Genomic DNA, 27,516 nt, shown 5'->3' with positions numbered 1-27,516 from the left:
AAGATCCCCACCTGGGGAAACAACCTTTCTCGGAGAGGTGACCTTGGTTAAAACACATGGCGCTAAAGAGAGCAAACATATTAAGAACAATATGCTATATATGCCAGGTCCCTTGAAACATATGCTGTGCAGATGTTTCTTTCCTGCAGCGACTGTGTCAAGCAGCAAGGATGGACCGGCTTCCTGCAGGGGTGGGCAAAGGCCACCTTTCCCCACCCCCCAGCCCGTGATCACCATTGGAAAGCCGGGCAGCAAACCCGACCCCAGGGGTTGGGGTTGCCGGCTGGCCTGTGCCGATGGATGGTGGCAATTGGAGGCGAGGGCTGGGGCGCAGGCCAGGTGGCAACCCTGGACACCCTGCAGGGGTTGTCGGCTGGCCTACGCCCAGGATCACCATGGCATGGGAGGGTGGGAGGGCCGGGGCAGGCCAGGCGGCAACCCCAGACCCCACTGGGGTTGCCAGCTGGCCTGCGCCCAGGATCGCCATGGCATCGGAGGGTGGGAGGGCCCGGGCGCACACCCGACTGTGTGGTCTGAGTTTGCTGCTGCCTATAAACCGAGAAAATGTTGTAAAATGAAGTACTAATCTCTAGGGTTTAGGTCAGACCAAGGAGTAGTGCCACTCAGCCAGAAGCTGGCTCCTTGCTGGCCAGTGGGGAGGTGGTGGCAGGAGCCTCTCCCACCTCCACGGCAGCACTAAGAATGTCTAACTAACAGTTTAGGCCCGATCCCTTGGGGGCTTAAGCCTTTAGTCGGACATCCCCTGAGGGCTCCCTGGCTACCAGAAGGATGTCTGACTGCAAGCTTAGGCCTGATCCCCCGGGGAGTGGGCCTAAGTCAACAGGTGGACATCCCCCAAGGGGTCCTGGACTGCAAATGGGCGCAGGCCGGGCTGAGGGACACACCCCTCCCCCCCACCACCAAGTGCACAAATTTTGTGCACCGGGCCTCTAGTATGCTAATGATATGCTAAGACAGCTCAACCACTCGCTATGAGTGCACTGACCACCAGGGGGCAGATGCTCCCACCAGTAGGTTAGCTTGCTGTTGGGGTGCCAGAAGCTAATTCCAGTATGTCATAAATGTAAGAAGTTTCATCAAAAGGTTGATGGAACCTTGAGGATTGCCTGCTGGAAATGGCTATGGGCATTTCCCCACCCCTAAAGATTTGCATAGGTGATTGCTTGCTACCAGAAGGGCTGAGGGTATTTCAATCTACATGTTATTGCCACCTACTGACCAAACACCTGCACAGCTGTAGGCAGTTCCCCCAATCAGACAATGGATTCTGTATACTAAACCTTGTCTTTGATATGTATGTCTACTTTGCCTTAGGACAATTTGTGTTAATAAAAAGCAAGGGGTCCAGAGAGACAAGAGAACTTGTTTCCTTTAGTTAAGTCTTCTCTGGCTCCCCAAAATGCCTTCTAAAATTATGTTTCATCTCTAGACTCTTTAATAATTTACAGCAGCCCCTTCTCCAGATTCCTGAACCCTACTAGATGCCGAGCAAGACCCCTGGCACTGGGGTCAGGCTGATGAGGACTGAGTGAGACAGGCTGGACACGCCCTGGAGCCCTCCTGCAGTCCCTCCCCAGCTGGCCAACCTCCTGTGTCCCTCCCCTGCCCCGAGTGCACTACCTGGCCTGTGCCCTCTCACAATCCAGGACCCCTCAGGGGATATTGGAGAGCCAGTTTTGGCCCGATCCCACAGGCGAGGCCAAGGGACCCCACCGATGCTTGAATTTGTGCACCAGGCATCTAGTTTATATATAATTCTAGAAAATTCACACTGCAGATTGTAAAATTTGGTGATAAAAAGTACACCACTGGTTTCCCAGGGATTGAAGGAAGTGAAGAGGGATGGGAGGGTTTTACCAAAGGAAATGAAGACACTTTGGGGGGTGATGGATATGTTCATTGTCTTGACTGTGGTGATAGTTTCAAGACTGTATACAAATGACAAGACTCATCAAATTGTGTACTTTTAACATGTGCACAGTATTACATGTCAGTTATACCTCAATAAAGCTGTTAAAATCAGAGAAGTAGGAACTGATCAAGTACCATACTACTGAGAAGTTAAGAAACATAAGAACTGAAACATGTCCGCTAGATTTAGCATCATATAAGTCACTTGAGTGATATTGTGGAGAACAGCTTCAGAGAGATGGTGGGTGGAAGCCTGATCGGAATAGGCTGAGGAGTGAGTAGAAAGAAAGTGTAGCCAACTCTTTCAAGCCGGAAAGAGAGAAGTTAGTATCAGGAGGTCTAGGTGGGATGGTAGGAGCATTTATAAAGAGGAAAACATTTAAGATAAAGGGGAATTAGGAGATAATTAATTAAGTCATGCCCTGAGAAGAGGATGGGCTAGAGAGAAATTAATCTTAGGAGGAAAGGAAGATATGATGAGCACAAATTCCAAAGACTTACAAACTTGTTACCAGGATAATGAAGAATTTTCATTCTGATGGTGTGTGTGTGTGTGTGTGTGTGTGTGTACATGCGTGTGCGCGTGCACACGCATGCATGTGTGCACCAGAAAACTTGCTGAAATTGAGAGGGGTAGGCAAGAAGTTTAAGAAGGGTAGCAAATGTTTGAAATAATCATTGTGGAGATTAAGGAAATAAAAACAGATTGACAGTTTTATTGGAGGCCCTGGGTGATGTTGGTGGCTATGTACAGGGTGGGACAAGAGTAGCTTTACAGTTGTTCATATGGAAAATAATACAGTAATTAATAAATAACAATACAAGAATAAACTCTGTGTTTCACATACTAACAGCTGTAAACCTACTTTTGCCCCACCCTGTGTTTATCATGGCTTCAACATGCAAGGGATGTAATTTTTCTTTAGCAGTTCTCGTCAGGCAGCTGCACAGAAAACACAGGCGGGGTTTATCAACCTCTGGGGCAGAAAGACAAAAGGGCCAGGAGGCTGAGGATGTTGGCAAGAGAATGACTGAAATGATGAAATCTCAGTTGGATAATTGATGACAGTAGGGACTTATAGTTGTCCGTAGGTCCTCCTGGGGTTAAAGAACTGCTATGCTGGGATTCATGCCACACGAGAGCTAGGTGAGCAAGGCAGTAGCAGGTCTGAATGTAGGACTTCAGAGGTGGATGGTTCCAGGTACTGGCAGACTGACGGGCAGGGATGAGGTAGAGGAGAAAGTTCTTGGAGTTGAGGAGGTCAAGGGCCTGAGGGTCTACTCTAGGGAGTTGCTGGCACATCTGTAAAGGTAATGATGCCACTATAAACACGAGTGTACAAGTCTCTGTGTAAACATATGTTTTCAGTTATTTTGAAGCTATATCTAGGAATGGAATTGTTAGGTCTTATGTTAACACTGTGTTTACTTGGTTGAGGAACTATCAGACTGTTTTCCAAAGATGCTATACTATTTTACATTCCTACCAGCACTGTATAGGGTTTCAATTTCTCGACCTCCTAGCCAACACTTGTTTCTGTCTGCCTATTGATTTTAGTCATCCTGGTGGGTGTGATTTACATTTCCTTGATGACTAATGATGCTTGAGAGTCTTTTTTTTGTGTACTTATAAGCCAGTTTATTATTGGAAGCATTTCCCTGGATATATGTCTATTCTGATCCTTTGCCCATTTTTAATTGGGTTATTTATAATTTCATTGTTGAGTAAAGTCAAGTCAAGATTTTGAACGCAGGAAGTCTGTCCCCACATCTGTAGGCTTAACTCTCATGCTCTCCTGCTTCTTGCTATGCATCATGGTTACAAAGTGGTACAAATTTTGTTACTATTTATTCTACGTAAGAAGTTGAGTGAAAAGCCATTTAAAAGCTGGAAAAACAGTTTCTTTTAGAGGCGAAAACATCTTGGTTTGGGAAAATATGCTTATAGCACCTTCAGGAAGGAAGGGTAAGGGGAGACAGTTGAATAATTAGACATAGCTAAATTTAGACATAGTTAAATTGCCTCATATGAGAAAATAAAGGAATTTGGCAGGCGGGGGGTTGGTTAGGTGAACAATCAAAAAGGATAGAAGACTTAGGAAAAGAGTTAACATGGAACAGACTGCTGAATCTCAGAGGGAAGGTGGGGATGGGTGCGTGGGTGGGAAGAGATCAACCAAAGAACTTGTATTCATATATGCATAGCCTTGGACACATACAATGGTGTGGTGAATGCTGGGGTGGGAGGGAGGTGGGAGGGGCTAAAAGGGATTAATAGGGGGGGAAAAGGGGACATATGTCATACTTTCAACAATAAAGATTTTTTTAAAAAGAGTCAATAAATCGTCATGTTGTAAGCTTTAAATATCTACAATTTTATTTGTTAATTAGACCTCATCAAAGCTAAGACGAGAGAGAGAGAGAGAGAGAGAGAGAGAGAGAGAGAGAGAGAGAGAAGAAAAATGTCAGGAACTAGAGCTCATAGATAAAAGTGATTGGTGAAAAATGTTCAGTGACTAGGTCGCTAAAGGACTTTAACAACAGGGCTGTTTAAAGTTTAGTATTGTTATTTATGTTGCTAAACTCTTCACATTCCAAACCTTTTTGGAAAGTCTACTATGCATACAATGTAAGCCCCAGGGATTCACAGAAATCTGTTATTTTAAGACATTCACAGAAATCTATTATTTTAAGTCAAGGGGAGGGGAGGGAGGAAAGGAGAAGTTTATAGCTCTTTCTCCTGCTCTAATTTGTAAGAGGTTACTTTCTAGAGTAAGGAGGACAGGGATGACCAGGTGGCCAGTGCATTATGACCCCACTTGAATTCAAACCAAAGGTCAAGTCATGGAGCAGCTTTCCAGCTTCACAACATGCCCTCCCCTCCGAGGATGGCGGTACCTCCTGACCTGTGATCCATGTAGCGGGAAGAGTGCTTCTCAATTCTTTGCAAGCCCTAAGTGAGCTCTTCATCGGTGAATTTTAGGTCCATTCCTGCACTGGTTCCTCTGGTGTTTTCATCTTTCTCTCTACTGAATCCTGAGGAGGGGCAGTGAAGGATTAAAGAAGACAGACAAGAGAATACAGTTGGGGTTAGGTAGGATCACTGTGTCTGGATGAGTGACACAGCCTGTAAGCCGAAGCTTTATTTTATAGTCAGATCACACAAAGCAAAACAAGGGGAGTGGTCGTTACTCAAGCCTTGTTTTGGCAGCACTTGCTGCACCTCCCACAGCCCATTAGCTACCTAGGAACAAAGGAGAACTATAAGGTCCAGCTTAGTTGTGCCAGGAGGGCTCTGCCCTCCCAGCCGGGATTTGTATGTGGCTCTGCCACAGGTCAGTCCGAGGCTTGACCCTATAGCCGCTCCCTACACTCTACTACATATTTCTATTCTATCTTGGATTGAAAGGCCCTAAAAAAGCAGGTATTGGGTTGGTCCATGATCCTTTTGGTGTCAATTACAGTGATAAAGTAGGTCATGATGATGGCTTTGCTTATGCGTCAACACATGTTTAAGTGTCTCAACACCAGTTTGAGAAATAGCTTTGTTTTGTGATTAATTAATCACAATGATTAATTTAACCAAAATGAACAGGTTGTTTCAGAGTTATCTGGTTATTTTTGTTATAAATTTTAATATTTAATAAGCCATAGGTTATGAATTCACAAGGTGCGAAAGGGTACTTTCAGTGAAAAGCCACCTAATCCTGTTCCCTTGGTCTCCTAGAGGCAGCCATTGTTATGCCTTTCTTTTGTTTCTTGTCATTTTGTTATACAAATATGTCCATCTATCCCCTCCATTTTTTTACCCTCACCCGAGGATATGTTTATTGATGAGAGAGAGAGAGGTTAGAGAGGAACATTAATTGGTTGCCTCCCGTATGCACCCCAACCAGGACTAAACTCACAACCTACATATGTGCTCTGACCAGGAATCGAGCCCAAGACCTTTCGGTGTATGGGATGATGCTCCAACCAACAGAGCCACACCGGCCAGAGCTATTCCCTCCAGTTTTAAACAAATGGTAGCATATTTTAAACCCTGTTCTGCTCCTTACTTTTTCACCAAATATGTCTCAAAGATTCTTCCATATCAATATGTTAAAAAAAAAGTATTTCATAGCTATATAGTAGTCATTGTGTGGCTGTACTATTGACAGCCATTTAGAAGGTTTCCAAACTTTTGCTATTACACATTGGTGTAATGACATATGTGGAAGGGGAAAGTTCAGGTCAACGAGTACGTGCATAGCCTTATTAGATGTTACCATAGTTCTCCCTGGAGGCTGTAACAATCAACTCTCGTACTAGCAGTGCATCATTATTTCTTCACACTCTTGTGAATGGACTGTGTGAAAGTCTTTTTTTTTTTTTTAATCCTCATCGAGGGCATGCTTAGAGAGAGGAAGGGGAGAGAGACAGAGGAGAGAGAAACATCTATATGCTGCTCTCCCCACATGTCCTGACTGGAAATCGAATCGGGAACCTTTTGGTGCACAGCATGATGCTCAACCAAATGAGCCACTCCAGCAGGGCAATGTGATGGACTTTTCGATCTTTGTCAATCTGATAAGTGACTCCCAGTGTAATTTTAATTTGCATCTCTTTTAATCTGAGTTAGGTTGAAGAGCCACTTATATTTCCTTTTCTGTAAACTGTTATTTCCGTTGGGCTGCTTATTCTTTTCCTTAGTGATTTGTAAGAGTTCTTTATATACTAAATAAATTAAACTCTTGTCAACAATACATGTTGCGAATATTCCCCACCCCATTTCCCCAGTTTTTCCTTTGTTTTGCCTTGTGTATGGTGGTTTTTGTCATGAAATTTTTATTTCCTTCTTTCATTTTCTGGGTTTCCTATCTTATTAGAAAGATCTTACTACTCAAAAATTATTTAAAAATTGGCCCAGCTGGCATGGCGCAGTGGTTGAGCGTCGACCTTTGAATCTGGAGGTCACTGTTTGATTCCCAGTCAGGGCACATGCCCAGGTTGTGGGCTCGACCCCCAGTTGAGCCCACAGTGTGGGGAATGCAGGAGGCAGCCGAACAATGATTCTCCCTTGTCATTGATGTTTCTATCTCTTTCTCCCTCTCCCTTCCTCTCTGAAATCAATAAAGATATTTTTAAAAATTATTTAAAAATTTGTCCCATGGGTCTTCTTAATATTTAAATGGTTTCATTTTCCATGTTTATATTGTTGATATATTTAAAATTTTTGTGTAAATAGTAAGGTAAGGATCAAGTTCATCTTTTCCCAAATGGATAGCAAGGTATTATAATACTTGATTAAATAATTCATGTTTTTAAAATTGTATCTAAATTTCCATATCTATTTGGGTCTATTTCTTGGTTTTACCTTCTGTTCTAGTGATTTGTCTGACTATTCACCTGCATGTACCACACAACTTAAATTACTATAGCTTTGTAATATAGTTAAACATTTGGTAAAACTAATCAATCACCTAATGGTAATCTTTGGGTAATAATATTTAACATGTTTTTAATAAAACTATTTGTATATGTCCATAATTCTAGATGTCTCATATGTCTTCTATATCTTTTCTATGTTGCTCTAGAGCACTACATGCTGTTTTTTAGGGTTCTTTGCTTTGCAGACAAACTCAAGATAAATTGAGCATCATCTCCACAAATGCAGGGGATCTTGGATTTGATTCAGAAGAAATGCAGAGCCCAGAAGACATTATTACAAAGGTACCCTTATTTGAGCTATTAGATGTATGTCCCTTGCATGGCATAGCATTGTGTCTGTCCCATTGGTTGACTATAGCCCTGATTACATGGGAAAGGAAGAACTCTAAGCAGAAAGCACCAACAAATCTTGTTTTTACCTATAATCTACGAGGTATGACAGACCCAATGTGTTGGGAGGAAAGGACTCTGTCCAATCAGCAGGGCCATGTTGGCCCAGTGGACATCGACTTCTAGGAGGCTCCAGCAACATAATCACGGGAGCTCCTGGAACGTTGAGGTCTCTGGAGTTGACACTAGATTTCTGCAGGGAATGGAGCCAGAGTGAGAGAAGTGGGAAGAGATGGGAGAGGCCCCTGGGAATCAAGAGAGATTCCACCTGTAGACGATCTGATTACTCCTTGTTCTATTTATCAGGTCCTTGGGATTCCCAAGAGGCAGGAGTACTTGGAGTATTTGTCACAATGCCTGGCACCAAGAAATATGCCCTAAGTATATTTTAAATGGATGGATGAATTGATGAGTGAGGGAGTGGGTACCATGCCACAGGAGCCTTCTTTCATCGCATGTGTCTTCCTGGAGCCTCTAGTAACTTCACAGGAAAGAGCAGAACTGGGACATGAATAGTAGGGTCTTGTCCTGATTCCTTTGTCCTGTCCTGTTGTCCTGTGCAGGAGAGAAATGCTGAGTGAGCAAGTGCTGTGAGCCCTGCTCATCCACCTCCAGAGGGCTCGGAGAGTTTCTGCTAACTTTTTTTCCTTGTGTTTCCTCTCTTCTTCAGTAGCATGCAATATTGAAATGTCACCCTCATTCATTACCTCCCCTTTTCTACACCAAATCCTTGGGTAATGCTAGTGAGACAGCTAATTTTAACAGCCAACTCTCATATAGTGTTTACTATGTGCTAGTCTCTGTCTCAAATTATCTACCTATTTAATTATTTTTTTAATACTGAAATCAGGTAGGTATACACTTTTTAAAAATATATATATTTTACTGATTTTTTACAGAGAGGAAGGGAGAGAGATAGAGAGTTAGAAACATCGATGAGAGAGAAACATCGATCAGCTGCCTCCTGCACACTCCCCACTGGGGATGTGCCCGCAACCCAGGTACATGCCCTTGACCAGAATCAAACCTGGGACCCCTCAGTCCGCAGGCCGTCGCTCTATCCACTGAGCCAAACCAGTTTCGGCAGGTATATACTTTTATTAAGCCCTTTGTACAAGTGAGGAAACTGAGTTAACACAGTTTAGTAACTTGCCCGGGACCATGGAGCTTGTAAGAAGATCAGTTGAGATTTGAACCAGGAAGTCCATGCACTGAAACTCTATACCTTTCCTTGGTATGTACATGGATGTGTTCACTGAAGTGTCACATAAAGCACAGAAAAGTGCACAAATCAAGCGTGTGACTCCATAAATGTTCACAAAGTGAGCACACCTGGGTAACCAGCACCCAACTCGAAGAACAGAACACTCCTGGAGTTCCCAACATATATCTTCCCAATCTCTACCCAGTCCCCACCAAGAGATACCACTGTCCTGACTTCTTTCACCATTCTCCTGGGGGTTTCTTCCTTGTCTTCCTATTTTAATCACATTTGTATTTCAAGTAAAATGGGGTCTGTTGCTTAAGCTAAAACTATTCTGTCTTTCAGGAGTGGAGGTGGGGGTGGTTGGAGAGAAAACATTCTCTAGATAAGAGAAATAATTGAGGGTAGGAAAGTTAGGGGGCAGTTTCTGCATTTCCCCTCATTCTCTTTGCTGGTTCGTGTGAGGTTCCACTCCTTCCTCCGTCCTCCTCTCTCAGGACTACATCTCCCAGCAGGCTGTGCTCTGACAGCTCTCGGATTTAAATAGGATTCTGGGCTAGGCTTAGAGCCAGGCTGTTGCTGAGAGCTCTGAGAGGAGCTAGAAGAGGGAGAAGCAGCCAGAAGCAGACAAGAGTTGGAGGCAGACCAGGAGCCCGAACCCGAGTTAGAGTCGAAGGTGTTTTTGCTAAGGAGCAGAAACTAAAGAAGTTGAAAAGATGATGGTTATCTTGGGACTGCTCACCTCCTTCCTTTCCTTCCTGTATGTGATAGCTCCATCCATCAGGTTTGTCTTAATTTCAGTGACTCATACAGTATTTTACAAATCCCTAAATTGGGAGCCATGGAACTCGTAAGTAGATGAATTCTCTCTCGGCTGCTGAAAGAAGAGGAAGGGATAGAGGTTAAGGGAGAGAAAGCCAGGGCAGAAGAAACAGAAAGGAAAGGTAATTATGGAAGCCATGAAGGAAAGTAAGAAGGAACCACCTGGGCTGGGAGTAGAGGGGCTGGTTTGAATGCTGATGCTAGTGGAAGGCTGAGTGGATGAGTGTTAAGTTGCTTGACAGACAACTCAGGGGAAAGTCCTTCTCTTTCACTCTGTTCCCCTGGGTTCCTTGGAAGGTCTTCCTTTCTTCATTGTTTCTAGTTAAGGTGGCCCTGCTGGGTTACTAGGTGGTCATTGCTGAGGGACTCATTAAGTACCAGGCATTTGGGAAAGGAAACAAACTCTCTTTCCTCAACTAAAGATGTTTTGGGATGGCTCTTTTGCTATGGGATTTCTGGAAGTGTCAAAGAAACGTGTGTCTGAGTAGAGAATTTTCAAATTGCTGCTGATAAAGAAGGTTACATGGACATATGAGGGACAGAGTGTTGCTCTGGGTCCTGGCATAGAAACCTGGGTTCACATTACAGTTTTGCCACTATTAACAAGTGACTTGAACTTCTTTGAGCCTCCTTCCCCCCCCGCCCCACTCTAATATGGGGGTAATAAGAGAGCGGTTGAGAGGATTAAAATAAATTCCCTCCGGAAAGTGCCGGACAGTTAAATGGTGCTCAGAAAATCATCTGTCCCCACCTCTCATCCTCTTTTTGGAACTTGTCAAGTTAACTTTATGTAAAAAGATGCTCTCTGCACAGAGGTCTAAAAAGAGAGGGTTTCTCAGTGTGCTGATAGCTAGAATGGAATCTCTGAAGATGGCAAAAAAACCCCACAAACAGGTGAAGATGCTGGCTCTCTAAAACTGGAGAGGGAGCCCAAGAGCCACATTTGTATGTGGGACCCTCTGAGGTGCCATTCCTCAGTTATTCACTGTTGGTGCTTATTGAAGATCGAGGGCTCAGCACCAGCGAATCCTTTAATGCTCTTTGCATGTTTTAATGCAGGTTAGAGGAGGCAGCTGACCTCCAGGAACCTCAAGAGATAAGAGCTTTGTTATCTTTATCTAATAAGGAAGGTCTCCCTGGGCTCCAGCTCAAGAGCACTTCCACTGTTTGCCTAGATGGCCATTTGTAGCTTCTGGACACATGACCTTCCGACCTGAGCTGACAATCAGGAGATCCCCTTCCTCACTGGGAACACGTCCCCTGGAGATTAGCTTGTTGAGGTCTCCCGATGACAACTGTAAGAAATTCTTCTTTGAGGCTGGACGGATGCTATGTATCTCAGTCTGGGGTTGGGAAGGATGGCGCATGAGTGCTTTTGCTTCCCTTGCCTATAGGAAGTTCTTCGCTGGTGGGGTTTGTAGAACAGACGTGCAGCTTCCTGGGAAGATAGTGGTGATCACTGGCGCCAACACTGGCATCGGCAAGGAGACGGCCAGAGAGCTCGCTCGCAGAGGCAAGTCCCTCCACTTCCATGTCCACAGGGCAGCACCTCCTGCCTTTCTCACCCGGGCTCTGCCCACATTTCCTCGTCTTTTCTCCTGGGCTTGGAGGCTCTGGTCAGGAATTCAAGGAACCTGGGATTCAGGCCCAGCTGTGACACCAACTCACTCTGTGGCCTTAAACAAACTTCCCTTCCTCCCTGCTCCGTTACTGTTTGTCTTATATAAAGTAAGACAAACAATGATGTCCATGTACAGTGTTGGTCAAGTGTCTTATTCTAAAAGGAGATTCTAAGCAACATTAAATATCAGAGTGAAAAAACCTGGGTTCCCAGCCGGAGTTAAGCTAGTAGCAAGGAGAATGAGCAGGGCTGCAGTGAGAATCCTGAAGAGTGGCAATACAACACTCACTGCTCTAGGGGTGGCTGGAGAACTCGCTGTATACCAGTCCCAAGCTCACTCACTATATTCTTTCTCAGCCTACGGTCTGAACACATTGCCCTCTTTTTTTGCCCCAGGAGCCAGAGTATACATTGCCTGCCGAGATGTGCTCAAGGGGGAGTCTGCTGCCAGTGAAATCCGAGCTGATACAAAGAACTCCCAGGTGCTGGTGCGGAAACTGGACCTATCGGATACCAAATCCATCAGAGCCTTTGCTGAAGGCTTTCTGGCAGGTAAGACCCTGGTGGGTAGCCAGAAAAGCAAGAAGCTGGGTGTGGGAGGGGTTGCCCCACCCAGACCTGTCTCTGACCCTTACATCAGAACCATCATGGATTCCACTGGACGGGTTCTGCCACATGAACCAGCAGGGCAGGGAATTGGCAAGGGGATGGCAGGTGGACCAGCTGGGCAGGATCCTTATCATCCTTTTGCCTTTGCAATGGGAATGTTGGAGGTATCAGCTCCCTGTCTGGGCTTGTACCTTGGCATCAAGGTGTGGCCCTGATGCCACTCTCTTCTTTCATTCTGAGAAGCAACCTTCTGTGGCCACAGGCACCAAATGAGGTTGTGTTGCTGCCAAAATTCTTGTGTATCTTGGAAAATATCCAGCTTTTACTAATGACTATGAAATCCATGAGGTTTAGGGACCATGCCTGTCCTGTTTTACCACTGTATGCCCAGCAGAGTGGGTCTGGCCCAGAGTCAGTCCTCAGTACATATTTGCTGAATGGATGGATGAATGAATGAATGAATCAATGGTGTCCAGGAAGATATCAATTACTAAAGTTAGAAACCCAAATAACAGTGGTTACTGAATATCACTAAGATAGGTCCAAAGGCAAGAAGTAAATACTCAGGACTGTGCTGGGCAGCTAGCAGACTTCTTGCTAACTACAGGGTCTCCTTGGTTGTGTTACAGAGGAAAAGCAGCTCCATATTCTGATCAACAATGCAGGAGTGATGATGTGTCCATATTCCAAGACAGCTGATGGCTTTGAAACCCACCTGGGAGTCAACCACCTGGGTAAGTATTTCTGAGTGACTGAAAAGCAAGGCTGACCCCATCTTGTTCTCTGTAGGTGTAGATGACCGTACACTAGTGCTGGGAATCTCCAGTGGTCCTACTGGAGGCCAGGGTTCCAATAGACTGGACATACTGGATTTTTGTCCACTATACCTCTCCTGACTAGTCCAAAAAAGTGAGGTCCTCCTACACATACCATTAAAAAAAAAATCCCAATTATCAGAGGGAAAGGAGGGTGAAGGGAGGTAGGAAAGGGTATGAGGGGATAAATGATGATGGAAGGAAACTTGACTTGTTGTGTTGAACACACAACACAATAACAGATGATGTATTATAGAATTGTACACCTGAAACCTATATAATTTTATTAACCAATGTCACCCCAATCTATAATAATAAAAGCGTAATATGCTAATTAGACCAGACGTCCTTCCTTCCTTCCGGACAAAGCCGCAGTGGGCAGGGGGTGAGGGGTGGGGGGTGGGAACCCACGGCAGAGACCCTGCAGCCAGCAGAGGCCCTGCGGCTGCAGCGGCGGCAGGCTGGGGGCCGGGGCTAAGGCCCTTGCATGAATTTTATGCATCAGGCCTCTAGTAAATTTAATAATGAAGTAAAAAGAAAAAGAAAAAAAGAAACCCCATAACTTTGAAGATACCAGGAAGAAAAATGCCATTCTTGGATGAGGCTGTGGTAGCACGAGGCTTGTCAAGCAGAGCCAGGCATAGGGGCTGTAGGAGCCTATGTTTGGCTGGAGGGAGTCACATCTGTAACTGAGGGCTCAGAAAGCCAAGGGTTGGTCGATGGAGGAGGCAAACCTTGAAGACTTGAGGTATGAGAGAGGCTGGGGTTCAGAGTTCAAGGTGAGGCTCTAGAGAGGAGACCATGGAATATGTTCTCTGATCCTAGACACACGTAATTTCCCCTACCTCTTCCACTCTTCCTTCTGTACACGGGTGTACCTGGACCCACAGTTGTGTGATCATGGCCATAGTGGGGTCAGAAGCCAGCAGGTAGCCTTTCTCCTAATTGGGGCAAGGGCAGAGGTTCAAACAAGTACAGATTAAGTCTATATTGCCTCACCTATAGTCTAGCTCTGGCCCTTGCCTTAAAGAAGTCACTAACTCAGACTGCCTGACCATTAGCACTGAGTTACATAAAAATTTGTTCGCACCCAGAAGATAGGGAGCTAATGCTGAAGTCCTGCCCTCACCTCCCATATCCTGAGCCTTGGCAGCCACTCCACTCTTTAAAAAAAATTTAAAAAAAAAAAAAAAAATATATATATATATATATATATATTTAATTGAGTTCAGAGAGGAAGGGAGAGGGAGAAAAAGCTAGAAACATCAATGACGAGAGAAAATCATTGATTGGCTGCCTCCTGTGTGCCCCTTACTGGGGATCGAGCCTGCAACCTGGGCCTGTGCCCTTGACCGGAATCGAATGGAACCCTTCAGTCCGCAGGCCGACACTCTACCCACTGAGCCAAACCAGCCAGGGCAGCCACTCCACTCTTCAATCTTCCCTGCTGGCTCTCCTTGCAGGCCACTTCCTTCTCACCCACTTGCTCCTGGAGCGGCTGAAGGAGTCTGCTCCTGCACGGGTGGTGAACCTGTCATCAGTGGTCCACATTGCTGGCAAGATTCGCTTCCACGACCTCCAGGGTGAGAAGCGCTACAGCCGCGGTTTTGCTTATTGTCACAGCAAGTTGGCCAATGTGCTTTTTACTCGTCAGCTGGCCAAAAAGCTCCAAGGTAAGTCGGGAGAAAGGGCCAGGGTTCAGGTAGCGAAAGCAGGGTTTTCAGTCCAGATGAGAGGTTCACAGAAATTTCTGAACACCTCAAACATGAGCACTACAGTGGTAGGTAGCTCTATGCCCTGAGGAGGATGCCCTTGGGAAACTTCAAATTGAGTAACAGTTAGGAACCTAGGAAGTTACCTTACATTTATGTCAAATCTTTTATCTATTATCTGATATTATTTTTCACAACAACCTCTTGCAACAGGCAGAGCAGGTATTATTATTATATGGGTCCAAACTGAGGTCCAAAGAAGCAGCCAGCCCAGGTATATACTGCTTTCAATCCAGGGTACTTCCTTCTGAGTGTTATTTGCTGAGATTCATGTGGTTACCTGAGCAAGAGAGGTGCCACTGCCTGGAGTCAGGGGGCTAGGGCTGGACGTCACCCCCTGGGTCTGAGTTCTTGCTCTATCACATGGTAGCCATGTGTGTATAAGGACATGTCCCCTTATCTTCTCCTGACTTCATCCCCTCAACTTTAAAATGAGGTGAGGCCTCTCTTAGTCCTATGATCCTTTCCCTTCCTGGAGTTTTACTTGAGTTGCTGGCTTTGGGATCTGGAAATCATGGGGACTATTTGCTACGCTGAGTAAGCCAGAGTTCGGGAACAATGGTATTTGCTATCAGAACACAGAAGGTAGAAGAATAGGGCAACCATTAAAAGAAATAATAATAATGACAATAATAATTGAGAGTTTTGTGTGTGCCATGTACTATACATGTCTTAACTCATTTAATACAACATTCCTATGAGGTAGGTGCTACTGTTTTTCCCTGCTCTACAAGCAAACAAACAAGATAGGCAGAAGAGACCAGCACAGATATATATGCAACTTGACCAAGCAAGTTTCCTAGCTGAGCCAGGATTTAAATCCAGACAGTCCAGCTCTGGAGTCCATGTTCTTTACATCAGAGTTCAGACCTTGGCCTTGCAACCTGCTAAGGTATGACCTTGGGCAATCTTAACTTAACCTCACTGTGATGAGACTTCAGCTTTTTCCACGGTAAATGGGCAACTTAATATAACTTACCTCATAAGCCTCTTTGAGAAGCAAATGAGATAATGCAGGTAAAGCATGTAGTAGGCCCTTGCACATACTAAGTACTAAAAATAGTGGAGGCACCAGGGGTGTCTGGGGGGCATGTTAACCCCCATCATCTTCATCAACACCCCTCAATCTACACCTCATAAAAGGTGCTTGCCCGGCAAATGCGGCTCAAGCCACTGACTTCCTTTCTTTCAACCACATTGCTTCCCTTAAGTCAGGAGTGGGAAACCTTTTTTCTGCCAAGGGCCATTTGGATATTTATAACATCATTCGCCGGCCATACAAAAATATCAATTTAAAAATTAGCCTGCTATATTTGGTCAAATATTTAATTAACTCACCCCTAATGCCTTGGCAGGGCCAGACCAAATGATTTCACGGGCCTTATACAGCCCGCAGGTCAGATGTTCCCTACCTCTGCAAGCCCTTCCTATAGAAATTCCAAAGATGCCACTGTCAGTAATTGATACTACTACTATTGCTACTAGTAGTAGTATTAGTAGTGCAACTAGTACATGTTGTTGTTTCTATTATTAACTAGAGGCCTGGTGCATGAAATTCATGAATGGGGGGGGCAGGGGGGGGGGAGGTGTCCCTCAGCCTGGCCTGCACCCTCTCCAATCTGGGACATCTGTCTCATAATCTGGGACCGCTGGCTCCTAACCGCTTGCCTGCCTGCCTTCCTGATCACCCCTAACTGCCTCTGTCTGCCTGCCTGATCGCCCCCTAACCGCTCCCCTGCCGACCTGATCACTCCCTAACTGCTCTCCCCTGCTGGACTGATCACCCCTAACTGCTTGCTCCTCTGTTGGCCTGATCGCCCCTAACTGCCTCTGCCTCGGCCCCTGCCACCGTGGCTTTGTTCGGAAGGAAGTTGGACATCCGGAAGATGTCCGGTTGACCTGGTCTAATTAGCATATTACCCTTTTATTAGTATACATACTTAAGTCACAGAGAAAGATGACATCGACATAGAAGGACCTTCAACCAAGCATTCATTTTGGAGCACAGAAGGCTGAGAAGGCTATAGATCTTTCTGGAAGAGATCAATTAATTACTAGCCAGATTTTACCTGGCTAGGGGTGGCACCTTCTAAATCACTGGGTTCTGTTTTTTGAGTCCCTTTTTCTCACTTATGCATTTTGCAGCAGGAGGTGAGCTGTTTGGGGGCTCAGAGTGTGTCCCTGCTCTAACTGTGCTCTCTTTGCCCTAGGCACAGGGGTCACCACCTACTCGGTGCACCCGGGCATCGTCCGCTCCGAGCTGGTCCGCCACTCCTTCCTGATGTGCCTGCTCTGGCGGCTCTTCTCCCCCTTCCTCAAGTCAGCGCGGGAGGGGGCGCAGACCAGCCTGCACTGCGCCCTGGCTGAGGGCCTGGAGCCTCTGAGCGGCAAGTACTTCAGGTGCGTGGAGGCAGCGCAGGTTCTCTCCCCACCTGTGCATGGTGACACTCACCATTCCCTGGGCTTTGCACCCCAGGTGGCCGAGTTTGCGCCTCATAGCAGAATCCAGGTTTGGTTTGGGCCTGCAATTCAAATGCTGTGACTTTTCCAAGGGAACTTACATTAGAAACTTGGCAAGAGTTGCTTTCCTGGCTCTATTTTATATCTTGTGCCATGTTTCCAGGAAAGAAAGCTTTGTAGCTTTCTGAGAGCCGTAAGAGAAGGCTGTCCCCGTTGACGGTGCCTTGGGAAGGATATTAGCAGGCTCCCTCGTTGAACCTTTGGCTGACTTTTCCATGCATTCCTTAATACCACTTAGCACAAAGCACCAGGGCAAGGCCACGCTCCCCAGGGTGAACTCTGTCTCCCCAGGCTGCCAAGATCAGCACTATCTGTTGCAATATAGAAATAGACATTTCAGTGTTGAGTCTTATCACAAATTCAGTTTGGGAATAAAGGGGAGCCTGGAATTAAAAGAGGGAAACACTATATATCTATTTTATACAAACAGAGCAGAGCAGAGTGTAAGGAAAGGTAATTAACGCATAGGCGTTTCTTCTTTATCAGAACCGCATTTTCCATGAATGCAGGCAATGAACTGCAGGATTGGTGGTAATACCTATGATTTTGTCACCCATGAAACTGTAGTATTTTCATGCCACATTGCAGTTGTAGATTTCTCAAAATGTCACTTCTGCTCGCCACTACTTGGAAATCCTGTGGTTATTAGACCCAGTGCTAGCTCTTGTTATAGATTATATTAGTAAAGAAGCTTATGTGTTACTATGCCATGGATTTTTTACAATATTTAAAGACTGCATCCCAATACAGTTGGTTTCTTTTCATGCAACCTATTTTATACATTTAGAAATGTATTCTGAGAAAGAGGCCATAAACTTTTCCAGACTGTCAATTTCCACTCCTGGATGTTTACATTCTTTCTTTGCCCTCCAGTGACTGCAAGAGGGCCTGGGTGTCTCCAAGGGCCCGAAATAACAAAACTGCTGAGCGTCTGTGGGCCGTCAGCTGTGAGCTTCTAGGAATTCAATGGAAGTAGAGCTGGTAGAAGAGCCACGGCTTTATCAGGTCTGGTTCGTGCCATCATGAAGGGGGACCAAGAAGGCCAACCCTGAGGATGGTCCTCCCGGCTGGCTGCTGCTGTGAATCCTGTCCTCCTCTGATTCTCCTGACCCTTCTGGAAACCTCTGTATACCCAACCGTCTTGTGAGGCTGGCTCATGGCATCAGATGTTCACATCTACAGAGCATTCTTCTCCAAGACTTGCAGTCGGCCTCCCTCTCGGGGCAGGAGGAGGAGGCAGATGCCAGGCTGAGCACAGGGATGGCAAAAGAACCTGGGAAACTGGGTCAGTTTCCTCACCGGGACCAGAAACGCCAGCCAGCAGGCTCAGCTGAGGTGGCAGGAGCACCAGCGTTATGTATTTCCAGGGACTATAGACTCAAACTTTTGACTAATCTCTCCTCTTTAAATTCTGGTCACAACTCTGGAGTCTGGACCAACTCAGGAAAATCTTGGCTTAACCTTGGCCAACTTTGGTTCCTTCCTCTGAGCACCCTGGAGTCCCTGCATGAAGCTGGGCCTTCCCATTTTCTTTTTCCACTTCTTTTTTAGAAATTGAAAAAAAATTTCTAGCTTTATTGAGATATAATTTTTAATCATGTAGCTGGTTTCATTTTCTAAAGCATTCCCTTCACCTCATATTTTTAATAGTTTGTTGATTTTTTTTTTTTTTAAAGAAAGACAGGAAGGAAGAGGGAGAGAGAGATATAAACATCAATGATGAGAGAGAATCATTGATTGGCTGCCTCCTATACAACCCGTACTAGGGATCAGGCCCACAACCCAGGCATGTGTCTTTGCCCGGGGAATTGAACCGGCTACCTCCTGGTGCACAGGACAATACCCAACCAACTGAGCCACACCAGCCAGGGCTTTACCTCAATTTTTAGAGGAAATAGACTACGCATCCCATTGCCTTACTTATTTTCTCAGGGTAGCAAGAGAGAAATGGAACAAAATGGGAAGCCAGCCTTCTATTTTAGTGAGTAGTATCTCACCCTACTCACAACCCATAACCTTGTTATAATGTCACATCTTATAATGCATTATTAGGATGGTGTAAAATAAGTTGTTTCAATTGGATATTTCCTCAAGTTTCTTCCAGCTCTCCCATTTTATTATCTAAGAAGTAATGGAAGTGACTTCAATTATACATATGCTACGTTTCTCTATAGATTAAGGCGCGAGGGAATGTGGGACTTGATTGAATTGGATACATAGATGCAGAAAAACCACGCTCTGATAAACCCTCTACCTGAAATCATAGGTCTTTTCTCTCTGGCCTCTCTGCTCTCCTGTGCTGCAGCCCTGGGTGATCTGCTGCTTGTCTCAAGTGCTGAAGTCACCAAGAAGAGGTAGAGAGATGACCTAATCTGTGAGCCATTTGACTCACGAAGTCAGGTTATTGGTTTCTGTTCTAAAGCATCCACAGGGCATCTGGTGACAAAAATGCCCTTTTCATCCATAGCAAGTAGACTTTTTTTTAAAAACACCTTTTTATTAAGGAAATTTTTAAATAGAAAAAAGTAGAGCAAATGGTATTATGAATCCCCATGTACCTGCCTGTCATCCAGCTTCAACATTAATGTTCTGTCAGTCTTGTTTCATCTATATTTCCTCCAGGACATTTTTTTGGGGGTGGGGTGGGATATTTGAAAGCACATTCTAGACATCACACATTCATTCATAAATACTTTAATGTGTGTATCTAAATAAGGACATTTGTTTGTTCGTTTGTTTGTTACTAAATCACAACGCTCTATGTGAATGAGAAAGGGGCTACGCAATAACCCTGACAAGCTCAGTGAACAAAAGTAACCACACAGGGTGTTCTGATCTCAAAGTCCTAACTGAACGGGTTATAGCAGGCAGTCACATCCCAGTCTATAGCTCCCTTAGCAAAGGTCATTTTTTTTAAATCCTCACCTGAGGATATGTTTATTGATTTTCGAGAGAGAGAGAGGCATTGATGTGAGAGAGAAACATCGATCAGATCGGTTGCCTCCTGTATGCTCTCCAACCAGGAACCAAACCTGCAATCTGGGCATGTGCCCTGACCGGGAATCAAACCTGCGACCTTTGGTGTATTGTACCAACTGAGCAACACCAGCCAGAGTAGCAAAGCTCAGTCTTTACCTTAAGTGAGCTCTGTGCATTGCTCTTATGCATCTAGGATAATATGTCTTTGAAATGTCAGAATAATTTTATTTTCTGGACCTCTCTCAGGCACAACTACCAGCACCAGAGCACAAGACCACAGAGTCCCTCTTGTTATCTTGTTCCCCGTATACCATTTCTATGTGCTGTGAATGTTTATTAACTATTCCCTACCCACAAATGTAAAAGTGTTTCTCCATTTTGCCTTTTATCCAATCCTATGTTTCTCTCCCCACCCCCTAGCCCATGCTTTCTCCCACCTCCTTCATCTACCCCCAGTGGATTTCATGTAACCCTCTTATGACTCCTCCTTTGATTCTAATGTATAAAATAAGCTGCAAAACTGCCATTCTCCGGAGCCTTTTCTCAATCTGTTAAGATTTTGCTTCCTGTTATATATATGTCATCAGTTTGGCTCAAATAAACTCATAACAACTCTCTATAGTTTTGAACTTTTCTTATGCTGACATGTAACTGCTAACAACATGAATAATTCCTGAGTATCATTTACTACTTGAAGTTCAAGTTTCCTTGGTTGTCTCACAGAAGTCTTTTTACCACTGGTTTGTTTAAATCAGGGAAAGAGAGATGATTCTCCTGGAAAAAAAAAAAAAGAAGTGGAAGTTTCCCCCCCAGAAGTCCCAGCAAATCTTCTTGTGCCTCATTGGCCTAAATAAATATTGGGCCCTCTCCTGAACCAATCCCTATGGCTAAGGATGGGCTATGTTAATTGGCTTAAGCCAATCACATCCCACACCTGAAGCTGGGGTCCATCTCACCCACTCCACCCAGTGGGGAAGAATAGTAGCTGATACAAAGCACTTAGGTTAATTAGGATTAGCAGTCCCCACAAGTACCCTCTAGGGCAGCTACTATTGCTATCCCCACTTAACTGACTGGCACCGAGAAGTGAAGTAGCTTGCCCAAGTTCACAAGGTTGATACATGGTAGAGTGGACCCTGGTAGTCTGACTCTAGAACCAACGTTTTTAACAGCCATGCTCTGTGGCTTCCCAAGGTGGAGGAAGTAACAAATTCCCTCAAGGAAAACTCAGGGAACATGAATGAGCGGAGAGGTGAGGGGAGGACTGGGGAAGCAATCAATACGTGCTCCCTCCTGAGACCCGGTGCCTCCTAGGCTGTTGGGTCCACTGGGAAGCCTGGTGAAGAAGGAAGGGGAAAAAGAGGAGGAGGTTGGAAACAGGAAAAGGCCATGCGAGGGTGGGAGACAGGGCTGGTGAGGAGCATGCATGGCATTGATGATCCTGGATTTCTCCCCTGGGCTGGAAGAATAAGCAAACATCGAAAACCGGGGGCACGCAGGGCTGCTGTCATGCAGGAGGAGAGCAAGCAGACCATGAGTGTGAGAGCAAAGATTCACACCTGGGTAAGAGTTTAAGCGATAAGCAATGCAAACACTGAGGCAAGAGGCATGGGCTTGGGGTGAGGGCTTTGATGCACGTCAGAGATGGCTGGTTGTAGGTGGAAGAAACAAAGCCATGCCTGGGCTGCAAGGAGTTGGCTCCAGCTGCCACTTCTAGGCAGTCCGCTGGCATTGCTGTCGATAGAAGAGGGTTTTTGAGTAAACCTGCTCACAAGGGTTCTTCCACTTCCACACATTCAACCACAGTCCTTTTTATTAAATTGGACTCTTCTCTCTATAGAACTTTTTTTTTTCCAGAGAGAAAAGAATGCTAACACATTCAAACGATTGTTCCTTAACATATATGGGATCCTTATATTATGTGTGCTTAGAACCCTTTGGACTATTACATTTTATAATTTTTCATGTTTGTCAGACTACTTGTTAGTAGGATTGGCTTAATAAAGGCCATCCTATTCTTGATTTGTGGCAAATATCTGAAATCTGAAAAACCTTTTTGTATTTTCTCTAAGATACACAGAGACCTGGGGGCCGAGTGCTGGGGACAGAGGGCTCAGAGCCTCAACCTGAAGCAGAGGGGCGGGGCGGTAGTGAGACAGCAGGGCCTGGAACTCAGGGCCAAGCCAGGAGTCTACACGTAGGATCCGCAGGGTCTATAAATGCTAGGAGGAAAGCAATTTGAGTGAGATCCCAGGACCCAAGAGGGAAGAACTTTGCTTTCCCACAGCTTAATGGCCTTGGAAACTTTGGGGGGGCCGAGGGCTGACGTTAAGGTCACAGTGTTTGGTGGAGAAATCCTTCCCTTTGAGTTTTAGGGCAGGGGAGCATTGCCTGCATTATCATCTAACCATGGTCTCTGGAAAACACAAAAATTGCCCCAATTCTACTTTCCTCATCACAATGTCCATACTGTACATGCTCTTCCTTCCTAAGGAATAGCTCTACTTGAAGTATGCGTCATTTCCTGCCCTCCTGGCAGGTGGCACAGCTCAGCCGGATCAAAGTAGTACAGGACTGGGGTGCTTGCTTCTAATCAGAAGGCCTAACCTCATTGAAAGAAGTCTGTGGCCCTGGCTGGTTTGGCTCAATGGATAGAGCGTTGGCCTGCGGATTGAAGGGACCCGGATTTGATTCCAGTCAAGGGCACATGCCCAGGTTGCGGGGTCGATCCCCAGTAGGGGGCGTGCAAGAGGCAGCAGATCAGTGATTCTCTTTCCTCATTGATGTTTCGATCTCCCTCTCCCTTCCTCTCTGAAATCAATAAAATGTATTTTAAAAATAATAAAAAATAAAAAAGTCTGTGCAATATTAGCTGGCCAGGGAAAGTATTTTAAATCTGAAGTTTTCTATTTTATTTCGAATTGTTGGGTGCACTTATACTTAACAGTAGTGACACCAAATATGCAAGAACTAAGCAGCAAAGAATGCCAAAAAGAAAAAAAAATGTGAGTATTGGTTTTACATGTTGTTGGCATTTTCAAAATGTTGAACAATAGTTGTTCCCCTTGCTTAGATTCTAGGCTCTGTCACTTCGCATCGTGGTCAGGTGCTCCCACAAGACTCAGCCTCCCACAGCACTGCTCCCTGGGAACCATCTCACGCTCCGGCTTCATCTTGTCTCTGTGTAGCTGACCGTCCAACACCGAAAGTGTTGTCTAGTCAGCTCAGCCTGGGCAAGGAACAGGCGCCAGCCTTGGCCTCCTGTCATGTTTCCAGAAGAGACTTGCCTCACGTTAACTACCCAGCAAGGGAAAGAAAGGCCTTAGCTCAGCATAAATGACACTGGGAATCCCGTGGCTGAGTCACCATTCAACCTTCCCATCTCTGCTCAGATTTTCCCATGACCACAGAGGCCATTTCTCTTGAAATCTGTTTGTGCTATGGATGTGGCTTCCTGCCTGGTAGAGTGCCCTTAGGATACAGGAGGCAAGATCTGGATGAGAAGGGCTCAGGGATGACAGTCATCCTAGACTTCTCTGCAACAAGGTGCTTCTCTAGCTGCCCCAGGCCCGCTGCCTTCGCTATTCCTGGCTTCTGTTAAGCTCTGAAACCATTGGCTAGGCTAGTCCAGGTGAGGGAAAACTTTCCCTCTGGCTTGACAGAGACTGGCCTACATTTCTTCAACATAAAACTTGTCTGGGACACTACAGGAAAAGGAAACAAAAGAGGTATTTGAAACTCAAGAGGCAAATAGTTCCAGAGCATACATTGCCTCTGTGATGTCTAACCGCACAGATGACCTTGGCTAGCACCTGGCCCTTGTCTGATTCAGCTCTGTATTCAGCATGGAGAATCTAGCTTACATCTTCGCCTCTTTTAGTTACAAGACAGACACCCACTTTGAACAGCTTAGGCCAAACACCATAAAACATTTTGCTCATGATTTCAAGGAAGGGTTGAAACTAAAAAGTGGGAAAGGGCTCTTTCTCTTTTGGTCCCAGATACTTCGAGAACTGGGTGCTTCGGTATAAACATGGCCAAGTCCAAGAACCACACCATGCACAACCAGTCCTGGAAATGGCATCAAGAAATCCCGATCACAAAGATATAAATCTCTTAGGAGGGTGGACCCCAAATTCCTGAGGAACATGTGCTCTGCCAAGAAGGACAACAAGAAAGGCCTGAAGAAGATGCAGGTCAACAATGCCAAGGCCACGAGCGCACATTCCAAGGCTATCAAGGCTCTCACAAACCCAAGGAGCCCAAGCCCAAGGTCCCAAAGGGTGGCAGCTGCAACCTCAGCTTGCCTTTCATTGCTCACCCCAAACTTGAGAAATGTGCTGTGCCCGCATCGCCAAGGGTCTCAGGCTCTGTCGGCCCAAAGTCCACGACCAAGGCTCAAATCAAGCCCCAGGCGCGGCTGCAGCTCCGGCTCCAGCTCCAGCTTAGGCTCCCAAAGGTTCCCAGGCTCCCATGAAGGCTCTACAGTAGAGGCCTCTGTCTGCTGATGTGTGGGCAAGAAGGACTAGTGTGATCCCCTGGGCTGCTGTCACATGGAGCTGATGTCCTCCTGTGCTATTTGTACAAATAAACCTGAGGCAGGATCTGTAAAAAAAGAAAAAAAAGAAAAGAAAAAAGGAGTCTATGTAGCTCAAAAATAACTGGAATTCAAGCATCAAACACCACCATGCTCCCCTCCCTATCTTTTCTCTCATTGTAGACTTCACTTCAGAGTAAGTGACAAGAAACTTGGCTGTTGAAAACTCAAGCTCCGCACCTTTTGGTTTCTACTATTTGTGTGTGTGTGTGTGTGTGTGTGTGTGTGTGTGTATGTGTGTGTGGTTTCTACTATTGAAGAGACAGTGCAGGAGTTTTTTATTTGTAGTATTTAAAGAACCTCAGGTTTGGCTTGGGTCAGATGCTCACTGTGAAGCATTCAGCTATAGTACGGGAGGGAGAGTCATGTAAGAATGTGACAGCTGTAGGAGTGGCATTTCAAATCAGTGAGAATAATAACTATTCAATAAATGGTGTGGGGCAAATAGCTATCCAAATGAAAACATAGGTTAGATTCCCCATCTTGCACTATTCATAAAAGAAGTACTAGATGGATTCAAAAAAACAAAAAATTGTAGAGGTTGCCTCTGGAAAGGATTGATGGGAGATAATATTTCAATTTTTAAAAAAGCAGAATATTTTCACTTTTAACTTGGAAATAAGAAGTTAATTTTAACAGACATTGTTGGTTGCCACTGACACTGTCTATGACTGATTAAACTATTGTGGTGCTCTCAATTCTAGCTGTGTTTTAAAACATATGAAGTGCCAATGCGTAGGTCTTACCTCAGAGAATCATATTTCATTGTTCTATTCTTGGGAGCTGAGCTGGCCCAGAGGCCAAGCTCACACGCTGAGGATGGTAGAGGGAAAGATGAAAGGAACCTGGGTTGCTGATGATAAAGCAGTGAGTCACTGAATTAACCAAGACTGGAGCTGCCCTCCCTTGTTACATGACACAATAAGTTGTTGAAGTCGATGTCCTGATGCAATAGTATTATGTTGAGCCATATAGAATTACTGATGTTCTATCATTTTTGTGTGTTTTCCTTTAAAAAAATTTTATTAAATTTATTGGGGTGACATTGGTTAATAAAATTATATAGGTTTTAAGTGTACAATTCTATGATACATCATCTATATATTATTGCATTGTGTGTTTATCATCCAAAGTCAAATCTTCTGTCACCAAATATTTGATCTCCTTGACCCCTTACTAACTCCCCTCCCCCTCCCCCCTTTCCTTCTGGTAACCATCATACTGTTATCTGTGTCCATCAGCTTTTGTTTGTTTGCTCTGGGTTTATTTGCTGCTTTCAGTTTTATATCCCATATAAGAGTGAAATCATATGGTTCTTTACTTTTTCCGTCTGTCTTATTTCACTTAGCATGATATTCTCAAGATCCATCCATGTTGTTACAAATGGCAGTATTTCATCTATTCTACCATTTTAAAACCTACTTTGCCCCACCAGTACTGCTGATCCAAGGCAGATGTCTTTCTGACCTACTTTCATCACCTTCAATATCCTCACCTGTAAAGTGAAATTTTGACACCTGTTTATTATATTTTTCCCCACTGCAAAGATTTGTCATCTTCTGTTAATTTCAGCATTCACAGGCATAACTGAACTAACATCTCAATACAGAGTCTTAAATAGCTTTGGCATACTTTCACAGGTGTTCATCCAAATTTTAATCTATGTGTACAATCTTTTTTTTCTACAGGTAGATTATGCTATCTCTTAACCAAAACAATCAGCTAAGAAGATCATAGAACATGAGGTACAATTTGTTCTATAGGAGTAGATTAACTGCTAAACAAACAATGCTAAATTTTAGTGGCTTAATACAATAAAAATTGATTTCTTGTTCATACCACAGTCTAATACAGGAATGGGAGTGGGTGGGAGCTCTGCTCCACATAGCTTTCAACTCAATAAAATTATTAATATTGCTATCATCATCCAATATTTTGTGTGCTAATGGTACCAGTTAGTTAACTAAAGGATTAAAAAATACAAAATGTAATTATATTCAAAGTATATGCAATTTAAACATAGTTTCATAAAAATGTAAATTGTCCCTGGCTGGTGTAGGTCAGTGGGTGGTGTGGGCCTACGCACCTAAGGGTCTCAGGTTTGATTCCTGGTCAAGGGCACATACCTCAGTTGCAGGTTTGCTCCCTGCCCCGGTTGGGATGAGTGCGGGAGGCAAGCAATCAATGTGTCTCTCTCACATTGATGTTTCTCTCTCTCCCTCTCCACTTCCTCCCTTCTTCCCTTCTACTCTCTCTGAAAAAAGCAATGGAAAAAATATCCTCAGGTGAGGATTAACAACAACAAAAAAGTAAATTAACGAAAGGCAAAAATAAAAATTATTTTTAAATGTCTTAGGTTATTTTTTTTCTAAAATATTTAAATTATCTATCAAAAATTAAAAGGCAAAATACACTATTGCTATGAATATCAACATTTTAAATCAAAGCTATTTCAATAAAGCTGAATTTTTTAATTTTCTAAATTTAATTAATTCTGTGAACTTTTATAAAAATAGAACTATTCATGATCCTAATGCTCAATGTCCATTTAGTTGCCAATGTAAACGTGGATATCATTCCTCATTCATGTTTCCTCTACACCTACATGGCATGTCTATCAATTTTAAAGCAATATGAATTGTTTATTATTTAACCTCCATTAAAAGTGATTCAGCCCTAGCCAGTTTGACTCAGTGGATAGAGCATCGACCTGCGGATTGAAGGGTACCAGGTTTGATTCTGGTCAAGGGCATATGCCCGGCTTGCTCCTCAGTTGGGGGCATGCAGGAGGCAGCCGATCAATGATTCTCTCTCCTCATTGATGT

The 27,516-nt window shown here is 44.6% G+C and overlaps 1 protein-coding gene across 1 annotated transcript; it reads left to right on the top strand.

Moving 5' to 3' along the window:
* The first annotated feature begins 9,545 nt into the window (after positions 1–9,545).
* RDH12 (retinol dehydrogenase 12) lies at positions 9,546–20,711 on the top strand. The gene is made up of 7 exons (XM_070417862.1): positions 9,546–9,740; positions 11,173–11,291; positions 11,796–11,951; positions 12,638–12,742; positions 14,287–14,496; positions 16,806–16,995; positions 17,989–20,711. Exons 1-7 carry the CDS (start codon positions 9,673–9,675, stop codon positions 18,089–18,091), a joined length of 951 nt encoding a protein of 316 aa, XP_070273963.1. The 5' UTR covers positions 9,546–9,672; the 3' UTR covers positions 18,092–20,711.
* The last annotated feature ends 6,805 nt before the right edge of the window (positions 20,712–27,516 follow it).

Source organism: Myotis yumanensis, unplaced genomic scaffold (genome assembly GCF_028538775.1).
Source record: "Myotis yumanensis isolate MYYU_CA2020_CCGP unplaced genomic scaffold, mMyoYum1.0.hap1 SCAF_1, whole genome shotgun sequence".
In the NCBI taxonomy this organism is placed as follows: domain Eukaryota; kingdom Metazoa; phylum Chordata; class Mammalia; order Chiroptera; family Vespertilionidae; genus Myotis; species Myotis yumanensis.
Note: the sequence above shows the minus strand (reverse complement) of the source record. Positions and strands in the feature narration are given on the sequence as shown.

Excerpts from the sequence above, each read along its gene's own strand:
- RDH12 (XM_070417862.1), top strand. The coding sequence starts at position 9,673 with ATGATGGTTATCTTGGGACTGCTCACCTCCTTCCTTTCCTTCCTGTAT. Across the intron at positions 11,292-11,795 it reads CAGAGAGCTCGCTCGCAGAG|GAGCCAGAGTATACATTGCC; the intron begins GCAAGTCCCTCC and ends TTTTTGCCCCAG. Across the intron at positions 12,743-14,286 it reads CCTGGGAGTCAACCACCTGG|GCCACTTCCTTCTCACCCAC; the intron begins GTAAGTATTTCT and ends CTCTCCTTGCAG.